General features: G+C 37.3%; 1 protein-coding gene across 1 annotated transcript; it reads left to right on the top strand.

Moving 5' to 3' along the window:
* Nucleotides 1–620: 620 nt before the first annotated feature.
* On the top strand, nucleotides 621–4551 carry LOC135113758 (uncharacterized). Its single transcript, XM_064029332.1, has 3 exons — nucleotides 621–1617; nucleotides 3609–3771; nucleotides 3889–4551. The coding sequence occupies exons 1-3, from the start codon at nucleotides 1404–1406 to the stop codon at nucleotides 4352–4354; spliced, it is 843 nt and encodes a 280-aa protein (XP_063885402.1). The 5' UTR covers nucleotides 621–1403; the 3' UTR covers nucleotides 4355–4551.
* The last annotated feature ends 8458 nt before the right edge of the window (nucleotides 4552–13009 follow it).

Below are 13009 nucleotides of genomic sequence, written 5' to 3'. Positions count from 1 at the left end.
GTGTCATTTTAAAGGCGTCATTGCAACAGCGTCATAGTAACGGCGTCATAGTAACGAGCATAGAAAATTAATGATAATAAAAAAAAAAATTATAGAATAATAATGGAAAATTCATGAACATTATTTGTCTCTAATTCCTACTACTGACGCAAACACAACACAACAAACAAGATAAGCATTATAAAGAAATACATAATAAATTTAACTTTTCTTCATATTTGTTTTTTTCTTGCAAGCTGGAACTTGAAGAGAATAAACATGTTGTGAGAAAACAGTCCTTCAATAATTATCTTTACCTACATTTATTTCAAACGTTCGGACATTTATGTGAAGGAAATCAGTATTATCAGTGACAGCGGTTTGATTAATGTCACAGTGACACCAATAACAGAAGTAACATGATGAAACAAGAAAAATGAATGTATACATAATGAAAATAAGAATATTATGAAGGGGAATTTCATTTTTCTTATTAAATCATTAAAAGTTAATTGTATAATTCGTCATAAACAACAAGATGGTGACATATGAACAATGACATCTGGTAAATACTCGAATCAGCTACCCACTCTAGGTTGCATCATTCTCCGAAACGACAGTATTATCAGCAAATTACAACATCTGACAACTCAGCTTACTGCGTCCATACGTTTTCTTGGTACAGAGGAACGATCTGGTGGTCACATATATATGACGTTGCTGTGGTGGCTTGTATAACTGCATCACTTGCCACGGAAAGCATCTTGTGCCGAAGTTCTTGCGATTGCATTATTATATAGCGAGCAGAAAATATAAGAATTGTGCTAAAAATTAAGTGAAGGAAGAAAGAACAGGAAAGGAACAAGAGTAGGAGAACTTCAGAAGCAACACGAAGCTAGACGCCACAAAAAGCGAAAAAAAAGTGTAATACTGAAAAGAGTGAAACAAAAGCAAACTCATATAACAAGAAAATAAAGGAAGAAAGGAAAAGAAAGAAAAAACAGTAGTAGAAGATAGTAAAAGAAAGAAGAAAGGATATACATTCATTTTATAGGAAAAAAAAAAATAGATAACAAGAACAAAGTTGTGCAACAAAAAAAGGCTTTCATCTTTGTTAGGAAAACTGTGACTAAGAGGAAAGTTTAATACATTAATACTACTCAAAGAAAAGATTTCTTTGTGAAGACAACCTCGACAACCAGCTTTGTCATCATTACAACTACTACTACATTGTGTTACTTGAGTGTTCCCTCCCGCAGCCCCAGCAGGCTTTTCGGTCAGTCTTTTTTTTCGGTATCACCATCTTACGTGAAGTGTGCTAGAGTAGTCAGAATCATCAAGCTTCGGAAAGAGTGAGTGAAACAGCTTGCCATAACTGGAAAATTGGAAGGCGCAAACTGCTCTTTGCTCATCTTCCAAATAAAATGACAACTGATATAATAAATCTTAATAGTATTCCCAACGAAATTAACAATCTGAATTCCGTCTCTGAATGTGGTAGTAAAATGAAGAGTGAAGAGATGTCACCAGTAATGCCTCAAAATCTGTCTATCCAGCGTCCACCCACAGAAATGAACACAGCCAAGAGCCAAGGCAAGAGCCGGAAGTTATATATTCTGGATGACAACGTCGACAAAGGTAAACTTCCAATCTTGTCTTTACTTTTACAATTTTTATTTGCATTAGATTGTGTAGCTTATCGCAAACAATCAGTTGTACGGACCAATTCACGTCTCCTAATATTTATTTGTTTCCTTATATCCTCTTACTGAACAATATTAATAAAAAAAATAACGGAATTGTATAAAAAAAAATCAACGTAGCCTTCTGATTCATATCCAATGCTACATTGGCGTTGTTAAAAATGCAGTAAAACTGTACGATTATCAATAACAAGAATACTGAAATAACATTAAAAGTGTACCTACGAGACGTGACATATTCAACGAGTGAATTATAGAAACATGATGATCAACGAGAACAGGAGTATTGAAAAAAGATGAAGTTAAATTTCGTTAGTAACGAGATGTTATTTTATGAGTATATTACACACCACAATAATATAAAGAATTAATACAGAAACGAAGACCAACGACAACTCCAGTACTGAGGAAAGGATTAAAACAGGAAAAAGACGTCAGGCCTCACATAACCTTAAACACCAAACGAGACGTGACCTTACACACACACACGCACACACACACACACACACACACACACACACACACACAGTTCTGAGTAAAGAAACAACGGGAAGCGACGACAGCTGTACTCAGAAGAGCAACAAACAGGAAAAGACAGGGCGCCCGAACTATTTATACAACGCACTGAGTAAACATCCGCCCAAGTAGGGAACGTTAAAATTTTCCTAGTAAACGTTGCATGTCGTTCTGAAAAAAAAAATAAATAAAATTTATAGAAAATGTTCTTTCTTTTGGTTCTGGGGTGAGAGAACGTGATATAATCCCCGTCCTGCTCTTTCTCGGACTGGCTTCGGAATCAGTAGCGTTATTATTGTGATTTGTGCTTCAATGAGATATCGATGTTGCTGTTGATGATGATGATAATGATGATGATAGTAACAATAACAATAATAATAATAATAATAATAATAATAATAATAATAATAATAATAATAATAATAATAATGGTGCTACTACTACTACTACTACTATTACTACTGCCCCTACTACTACATACTACTCTCTCTCTCTCTCTCTCTCTCTCTCTCTCTCTCTCTCTCTCTCTCTCTCTCTCTCTCTCTCTCTCTCCTTTGTATCACAGGAAATGAGTAATATTCCCGACTCTAAACACCGACAAAACTGATAAAAAAAAAAAGATGCTGCATGACGCTGCATGAGATCCTTGTAATTGGAATTTATTTTGAGTCTGGATTATATTTAAAATTCTGTTGGCAGGGTATCGTAAGTCTGCTGATTATATGCCCAAACATTTAAAATCAAGCTTCTTGTGTCGGTCTCATTCGCTTTCCAAACATTGCTATATGATTCGAGGTGATTATTTTATTCATTAAGCTTAATATAGAATACTTACTTCATAAAGAGTATTACTATATAGGTAATAACTTCAAACTCTCTACGATGTTTTAAATGACTTCCTTTCTTTTTTTCATCGGATGTTTATTTCCGTATCTATATGTTATTGTAATTTATAATTCTCCTTTATGAAGATTATTTTTCACTTTTTGTGCCATTAACCTAGAACATTTTTGTTAGCTTATAAAACGAAAGGTCTGATTCATGAAAATTATACTCTTTCTCAAACGTTCCGACGCAATATCTCTATTACTTTCAATGGGTTTTATAGAAAGTTACTGGAGTTTCCTTATGTGTCTCTGGTTCTGGTGATGATTTAACAAGAATTCTGCAGCACCAATGGGAAAAATGTACATACCACCGTGGTCTTTGAAAGTAGTCCTTGAGATTCCCAAGCAAGTCAGAAAGCACTTCAAAACTGCGTAATTTCCACTTGATCCTGTTAAAAGTACTTGAGATACTTGAGATAAGACCCCGCAACGTTCGAAATACAGTTAAAGATTTATATGTAATCATTATGGTTATTCTTAAAGTTTCTTGTCTAAACATTGTTACTTATTATTTTGTCCTCAGCGAGCTGTATGAATGGTGACAAGACAAAGACACCAGGGTCTCCTACAATTTCACCCATGGGCAAGAAAAAGATCTACATGATGCCGCCCATGTCGAACCCAGATGAAGAAAAGAGAAGAAGAAACGCTATCATTGCCTACAAGAACCGCCTACTTAAGAAAAAGTAAGTGAATCCTCGAGTTTCATATAATTTACCTGAATTTACTTGCATTTATCTCTGAAACTTACCGAAGAAAAGATTTTGTTCAATATAGTAACAACTTTGAATTAAATCTTGCAGACGAAGCCAAGATCTTCAGGAAAATGTGAAGGCTCTGGAGGAGACCAACGTACAACTGCGGGGCATCAACCAGCAATTGGATAAGGATCTCAGAGCTTCTCATGAGCAGCAGAGGTTCATGAGCAACATGATACAGGAGCTCCAGTCCGAAATAATGTCCTTGCAGTCTTTGTTTCAGACGCAACAGGAAAAACTAGCTTTCATCCAGGAACACTTGCGTCTTATCAGCGGAACTATTGATGAGAATGATTCCACTCGAAAGCTTCTCAATGCTCTTCTTGAACGCATTCCTGTTTCCTCACCTACCCTCACTTCTCCGCACCACATCACTTCTCCGCCGCGTATAATTTCACCTCCATACATCACATCTCCCCGTAATGTCTCACCTCGCCTCACCACCACCTCACCGCCCTATGTCCAACTGCCTCCCCTTGCTCCCATCCCAAAGTCGTCTGCTGCATCCTAATTTATTGTAAGAAAATAAAACTTATTCTATATCTTTATTAAGTCATTTTTACATGTATGTACATGTATAATAAGGTGTCGATTGTGCTATGATCGTATTTCTTTGTTCCCATCTTTTGTCCTTGACAGTTATAGTACCTGATAAAAAAATATGTTGAATAATGTATACAAAATTAAATATCAGTTTACTATGTGTTATTTCTGTTTCTATTTTTTTTATTTCTACCACCACTAGACTTACAATGCAAACTTATGATAAATGATGAAAAAAAAATAAATAATAACCATGTAATAGGTGCTTTAAGCTGTGGAGCAACTTAAAGGACCTTCCTCCAGCATCTGTGGGTTCTAATCTTTAGACCCGTTGCAGACTTGGTCATACAGAGCCTGCCTGCACATGCCACACCAAGTGTCGTGTCGTCTTGATGGCTGCAGCTAGTGACATGTTGCAATAAATGACTCTGTGTTTTCACTTTGTGGAGCTTTATCTGCATTCTGATCACTACTGTGTTCATAAGAGTTTTTCTTACTTAATGTAAAAATATATTGTTATGGCCACAAATTCCTGCCCCTCTTGCAGCTGCCTCAAACTGGGCTAGCTTTCCCCAAGTCACCACCCACCTATGTGACCTGGTGCAGGACCTGATATGGGTTACAAGGTCCTCTTTTAACTCTTGCACCCTCTAGATCAGTGGTTTTCAAACTGGAGGCCATGATCCCCTGGGAGGGCCATATAGCAGAATGTATGGGGGGGCCGTAATCTAAGGAAATGTTTATATTAAACCAAAGATGTTTAATGGGTAGGCAGCCAGTGAAGGGAAATTACAGGTTCAGTACAAATGGCTAGACTACATAGACAAATGGCTTTTTGACGCCTCCCATTTTCGTCAGCTTATTCCTGTGAGGCTGCATTCTCTCAAATACTCCACTTAAAAAACAAAATATCGCAACACCTACGGTGTGCTTTAAGTGAAACAAAACCATGAATCAAGAAGCTTGTTAATAATCTGCAACATCACCCTTCACACTGAGTGGAATGCGGATTCAAGTGAAGGAAACATAAACCTGGCATGAATGTTCAGAAGTAAATAATTTGTGAGGAGGTGGGTGTGTGGCCACCGAAGGCCATGGTTGTGGCAGTTAATTATGACTTCCTATGATTGCATTTCGCTACAGAATTATAAAGTCATCAGATTTGTCAGATTCAAAAATCAGATCATATGGCGTGGGATTAAAAACACTCTTAAACCAGTGGAATTTTGTTTTATTTTGTTTTTGTTTGTTTATTGTTGAAACGACTTTATGCATTAATGCCATTTATTGATTACTCTAAGCATAGACATTTTTTCATGTGCATTATGTTATTCCTTTAGTACCACTTCAATAATTATATGAGATTCAGCAAAGCCAAACTACAGATTTCTTTATTAATACTTTACAAAAGAAAAAATAACAAATGGAATCAATAAAATTACAGGGCTTACTAGAGTGGTTTTTACATGAATCTAATGAGTGTAGAACTGTTGAAAGTCACTGTAGTAATGGGCTATACTTGACGGTGGGTCATGAACAAGGATCATGTATGAAAAGTCGGTAATGACCTGAAAAGTCTGGGAACCACAGCTCTAGACAGACAGTCATAACATCAGATTACACTAATGAGGTAGCCAGCCTGTTTCATCCACCCACAGGCAAGGTAATATTTCAACAACTGTCCAAACCACTCCAACAGCTGGGAAATAATCAATAGCCATGTTCTAGGAAGGGACAATCACAACAAGGGACACACTCTTAAAATGTTGAGGTATAATACCTCGTTGGACGACTGCCCTCGAATGACAGTTCTAATCCACTGTCCAACAAACTATTATATTCCTCTGCTGTGCAATATCATATCCAGCTTCCCAGACAACAAGCTCTGCCCACTTTCAGAAACGATGCAGCCTGGGGAAGAAAGATAATTTACTGCAAAGCAGCGTACAATAATCTTCTACATGCAAACACTATAACGGAGCCATGCATCATGGCAGTATATAACAAACACAATATACACAAACAAATGGTCCACTAAACAAACAGGAGGGTCCCTGACCACTCACTGTCACTAGGTACTCAACTTACAAGGAGATGAGGAGTCACATTGTAATGTACACAGAGTGCCTTGCAAAGAAATACACTCACAGGCAGATAGAGGGAGACACCTAAGTACTACACATATAACCAGGGGCGTACTGCAGTAATTCACTCAAATACCCCTCAAATCAACTGGCCCCTGTAGCTGTATCCCATCCAGTCTCCTCAGAAAATGCTGTCTACCACAATACATCTGTCTTGCCCAAGCCTCTGCTAATTGGGGGGACCTGAGGAGGTATTTTGCTGATTTTCCTTGGAATGACCCGTCTTTGAGTGCTGAGCGCATAACAGAGGTGATAGTGTCTGGCATGGAGGCGTACATTCCTCACTCTTTTTCTCGTCCTAAACCTTCTAAACCTTGGTTTAACACAGCTTGTTCTCGTGCTATACATGATAGAGAGGTGGCCCACAAAAGGTACTTAAGCCTCCCATCACCAGAATCTCATGCACTTTATATTTCTGCCCGGAACCATGCCAAGTCTGTTCTCCAACTAGCCAAAAACTCCTTCATTAACAGAAAATGTCAAAACCCTTCAAGATCTAACTCCCCTCGTGATTTCTGGCATCTAGCCAAAAATATCTCCAATAACTTTGCTTCTTCTTCTTTCCCTCCTTTATTTCAACCAGATGGCACCACTGCTATCACATCTATTTCTAAAGCTGAACTCTTCGCTCAAACCTTAGCTAAAAACTCTACCTTGGACAATTCTGGGCTTGTTCCTCCCTCTCCTCCACCCTCTGACTACTTCATGCCACGTATTAAAATTCTTCGCAATGATGTTTTCCATGCCCTCGCTGGCCTAAACCCTCGGAAGGCTTATGGACCTGATGGAGTCCCTCCCATTGTTCTCCGAAACTGTGCCTCCGTGCTTGCACCTTGCCTAGTCAAACTCTTTCAGCTCTGTCTGTCAACATCTACCTTTCCTCCTTGCTGGAAGTTTGCCTACATTCAACTTGTTCCTAAAAAGGGTGACCGTTCTAATCCCTCAAACTACCGTCCTATTGCTTTAATTTCCTACCTATCTAAAGTTTTTGAATCTATCCTCAACAGGAAGATTCTTAAACATCTATCACTTCACAACCTTCTATCTGATCGCCAGTATGGGTTCCGTCAAGGCCGCTCTACTGGTGATCTTCTGGCTTTCCTTACTGAGTCTTGGTCATCCTCTTTTAGAGATTTTGGTGAAACTTTTGCTGTTGCCTTGGACATATCAAAAGCTTTTGATAGAGTCTGGCACAAAGCTTTGATTTCCAAACTACCCTCCCACGGTTTCTATCCTTCTCTCTGTAACTTCATCTCAAGTTTCCTTTCTGACCGTTCTATTGCTGCTGTGGTAGACGGTCACTGTTCTTCTCCTAAATCTATTAACAGTGGTGTTCCTCAGGGTTCTGTCACCCACTCTCTTCTTATTATTCATTAATGATCTTCTAAACCAAACTTCTTGTCCTATCCACTCCTACGCTGATGATACCACCCTGCACTTTTCCACGTCTTTTCATAGACGTCCAATCCTTCAGGAGATAAACATATCACGCAGGGAAGCCACAGAACGCTTGACTTCTGATCTTTCTAAACTTTCTGATTGAGGCAGAGCAAACTTGGTATTGTTCAATGCCTCAAAAACTCAATTCCTCCATCTATCAACTCGACACAACCTTCCACACAACTATCCCCTCTTCTTCAATGACACTCAACTGTCCCCCTCTTCTACACTGAACATCCTCGGTACTTATAATCTGAACTGGAAACTTCACATCTCATCTCTAGCTAAAACAGCTTCTATGAAGTTAGGTGTTCTTAGACGTCTCCGCCAGTTTTTCTCACCCCCCAGCTACTAACTCTGTACAAGGGCCTTATCCGTCCATGTATGGAGTATGCTTCACATGTCTTGGGGGGTTCCACTCATACTGCTCTTCTAGACAGGGTGGAATCAAAAGCTTTTCGTCTCATCAACTCCTCTCCTCTAACTGACTGTCTTCAGCCTCTCTCTCACCGCCGCAATGTTGCATATCTAGCTGTCTTCTATCGCTATTTTCATGCTAACTGCTCTTCTGATCTTGCTAACTGCATGCCTCCCCTCCTTCCGCGGCCTCGCTGCACAAGACTTTCTTCTTTCTCTCACCCCTATTCTGTCCACCTCTCTAACGCAAGAGTTAACCAGTATTCTCAATCATTCATCCCTTTCTCTGGTAAACTCTGGAACTCCCTGCTTCTGTATTTCCACCTTCCTATGACTTGAATTCCTTCAAGAGGGAGGTTTCAAGACACTTATTCATCAATTTTTGACCACTGCTTTGACCCTTTTATGCGACTGACATTTCAGTGGGCATAATTTTTTATTGGATTTTTGTTGCCCTTGGCCAGTTAAGAAGAAAAGTGACTCTGTGTGCAGAATCTTACACTTAACTCAGTAGCAGGCTTACCTACCCATCAACTTTCAATATCACAACAACTTCCCACTCTGTCCCTGTTTCCCTCTCCCTCCTTGATCTCTCTTCTCATCCTTTCTTCTTCATTCTTATTTCTCACCTCTTAATCTCCCTCTACTTATGCCCTATATAACAAAATTTTGACATTCAATGATCAACCGTTGAATATAGCAAGCATAAGTAAAAGGTGCTCTAATTTTGTTACTGCACATCTGTACAACCCACTGCTCCACTGCAATTGACACCTTTTGGTGTCAATTGCATTGACACCAAAAGGTGTCAATTTTATATGCAATTGACACCTTTTGGTGTCAATTGCATATAAAAATTGAGATTTCAGTCTCAGAAACACCTTCTCGTATGCAACTTTTGATAGCACATCTTTCTTATTTTATGACATTTCTCCATCAGACCCACCGTTTTGGGTTACTTTGTATATTTCGATTTATTGGCATGTGAGTGAAGGTTTCTGCCTCACAACTCGTGCAACTATCACCTCATTAATAGAGATCGAGCTCGAGCACGCAAAATGCGCGAATTATTTACCATAACTCACTTCATAAACGGGATAGCCATTGTTGCTTGATCCCATCAGACTCAGCAGTCTCTATAGAATCAAGTTGTGTTGTAAAAACTTAACAAACTCACACATCAAAAAAAAAAAAAAGATATTACAAGGAACTGAATTGTGAAGATAAAAAAAAAAAAAAAAAAAAAAAAAAATATATATATATATATATATATATATATATATATATATATATATATATATATATATATATATATATATATATATATATATATATATATATATATGTGTGTGTGTGTGTGTGTGTGTGTGTATATATATTTTTTTTATCTTCACAATTCAGTTCCTTGTAATACTTTTTTTTTTTTTTTGATGTGTGAGTTTGTTAAGTTTTTACAACACAACTTGATTCTATAGAGACTGCTGAGTCTGATGGGATCAAGCAACAATGGCTATCCCGTTTATGAAGTGAGTTATGGTAAATAATTCGCGCATTTTGCGTGCTCGAGCTCGATCTCTATTAATGAGATGATAGTTGCACGAGTTGTGAGGCAGAAATCTTCACTCACATGCCAATAAATCGAAATATACAAAGTAACCCAAAACGGTGGGTCTGATGGAGAAATGTCATAAAATAAGAAAGATGTGCTGTCAAAAGTTGCATACGAGAAGGTGTTTCTGAGACTGAAATCTCAATTTTTATATGCAATTGACACCAAAAGGTGTCAATTGCAGTGGAGCAGTGGGTTGTAGAGATGTGCAGCAACAAAATTAGAGCACTCTCGCTCCGCCCGAGGAATAATAATGATACTACTACTACTACTAATAATAATAATGATAATAATAATAATAATAATATTTTTTTAGAAAGCTTAATAATTGGTGCAAGCATCAAATGCATTATGTAATTACCAAACAGAGGCAAACAAGTTGACGCAAGACAACAATGTACATTTATGCAGCAGCTGCATAAGTGTTTGCACTAGTAGGGGACTTTTGGGACTATCGACTCTGCGTATAGGTAGAAAGGGAAGGTTGTAGACATCTCTTACTTATTTATTTTTTTTATTATTATTTCATTATTTTACTTATTTATTTATTTTTTTGTTTTGTAATGCTACCCTCCTTGTCTCCTCAGTGTGTTTTAAATGATCCACTGAGGTGTATATCTAATTGTTCATTTGGGTAAGGAGTACAAAAGTAATATCTCAACTGACCATGGCAGGAAACCAGTTATCAATCATTCCAATAAGATATTATTAAAGGCAATCCAAAGAATGATTTTTGTCCCTGCCACTAAATTTTTCCACATTCCTTGATTAATTTCAGTAATGGGATAATAGATCCCAAAGTTGTGTAGCAAGGGAGATGAGAGAGAGAGAATTGAATGTTATGGAGAAGCTGGCAAGGCGGACGCCGACAGGGTTGCCAGATTGGCACTTTTGGTGCCAAAATCTATAAATTTGGCACTTTTTCAATGCGTTTGGCATCCAAAAAATCAAGTTGGCATCTTGGCACTTTTTTGGCATTTTTCGATAAAAATCATTCACTAGCCATTTTTCTGAAATTTCGAAATGCCTAATGCATTGTTAGCACCATCATTACTGATGGAAGAAATGAAAACATCAACAAACAGTTGTGGAGCTGTGAGGAATGGTCTCATTACTATTAGAGAACAATTAATGCCAAATATATTTGTATTTTGAGTGTTGTTTGGCAATGTTGGGCTTTAAGGAATTATCTCATTGCTATTATAAGAATAATTAATGCCAAATAGATTTATATGCTATATTTTGAGTGATATGTGGCAATGTTGGGCTTTAAGGAATTATCTCATTACTATTATAAGAACAATTAATGCCAACTAGATTTATATTTTGAGTGTTGTGTGGCAATGTTGGGCTTTAAGGAATTATCTCATTACTATTATAAGAACAATTAATGCCAAATAGATTTATATTTTGAGTGTTGTGTGGCAATGTTGGGCTTTAAGGAATTATCTCATTACTATTATAAGAACAGTTAATGCCAAATAGATTTGTATGCTCCTAGTCTATGGTATGCTTTATTTTGAGTGTTGTGTGGCAATGTTGGGCTTTAAGGAATTATCTCATTACTATTATAAGAACAGTTAATGCCAAATAGATTTGTATGCTCCTAGTCTATGGTATGCTTTATTTTGAGTGTTGTGTGGCAATGTTGGGCTTTAAGGAATTATCTCATTAATATTATAAGAATATATATATATGCTTTATTTTGAGTGTTGTGTGCCAATGTGGGGCTGTAAGGAATGATCTCATTACTATTAAAAGAACAATTAATGCCAAATAATTACATATGCTTTATTTAGAATGTTTTGTGGAAATGTGGAGATATAGGGAATGGTCTTTCATTATAACTTTAAGATCAATAATTAGCCTAATGTGAACGGAGTGCCTATAGATTGGTTCATCTTGAAAATGTACATGTACAAGTAAAAATATATATTATCTATCTCTATGAAGATTATTATGGGTAAACATTGTAAATTTATGAATTAACTATTTTTGTAACTTTGCACATAACCATTTGGCTAGTAATAAAGATTTTTTTTAAATATGTTCTTGTTTGGAATGTTACCCTAGTTACCACGATATATTGCAGGTGTTTTCTGGCTGTTTTATAATAGGCAGTTTTGTATATAATTACCTGCAACAGTGTTCAAGTAATTATTCAGTTAACTTTTGTCAGACCATCTGCAATATAGTGTGTGTGTGTGCGTGTGTGTGTGTGTGTGTGTGTGTTGTGACATGGGAGATGAGCTAAGCTCGTATTGTCCCGTCTCAATCTGTGTGTGTGTGTAGTATATATATATATATATATATATATATATATATATATATATATATATATATATATATATATATATATATATATATATATATATATATATATATATATATATATATATATTTTATGAGTTATAAAGTTTGGCACTATTTTGTGCTATTTGGCACTTTATTGGAAACACTTTGGCATCTTTTGCTCTGAAAAATCTGGCAACCCTGGACGCCGAGGGAGACGCCATGAGTTGGAGCCACAGACACGCTGCCCCTGTTTTGTAACGCCCTGCGCACCGCCTCCCTTTTGTTCACAGGATGTAATGCTGAGTGCCTTTTGTAGATCATGTTAAGTGGGGAGTGTTAAGGGAAGTAACGCCTGGTAGAGGCTAGTGTGCATTTGGTGGTCAATGTGGTTAAGGTAATACATGTCTGAGACCCTGAGACCCTGCGATCGTCTGCCCAGGGGAACGTAAAATGGCGTCATAGTACGCAAATTTTGTGAGTGACAACCGATCAATTGACTCCCTCGCTAAACAGTGTTATTAGGGTGAGGGGAAGTTTGCAAATGGATCACTATATTTATGAGAATGTAGAGCATGAGTGTCGGTCTCTAGACCACTTCATTTAAATTTCTGGCCCTGGGAGGTGGGGAATCAGTCCATTTTTTTTTTTTTTTTTTTTTTTATAGCAGGCAGGAATGCCTACCAGTTAGGTGGAAGTGTGTGGTGAAAGTTAAGTGTAA

This window comes from Scylla paramamosain, chromosome 26 (assembly GCF_035594125.1).
Source record: "Scylla paramamosain isolate STU-SP2022 chromosome 26, ASM3559412v1, whole genome shotgun sequence".
Classification (NCBI taxonomy): domain Eukaryota; kingdom Metazoa; phylum Arthropoda; class Malacostraca; order Decapoda; family Portunidae; genus Scylla; species Scylla paramamosain.
Note: the sequence above shows the minus strand (reverse complement) of the source record. Positions and strands in the feature narration are given on the sequence as shown.

Coding starts and splice junctions, on each gene's coding strand:
- LOC135113758 (XM_064029332.1), top strand. CDS start 1,404: ATGACAACTGATATAATAAATCTTAATAGTATTCCCAACGAAATTAAC. Junction 1,618..3,608: donor GGATGACAACGTCGACAAAG/GTAAACTTCCAA, acceptor TTTTGTCCTCAG/CGAGCTGTATGAATGGTGAC. Junction 3,772..3,888: donor AACCGCCTACTTAAGAAAAA/GTAAGTGAATCC, acceptor TAAATCTTGCAG/ACGAAGCCAAGATCTTCAGG.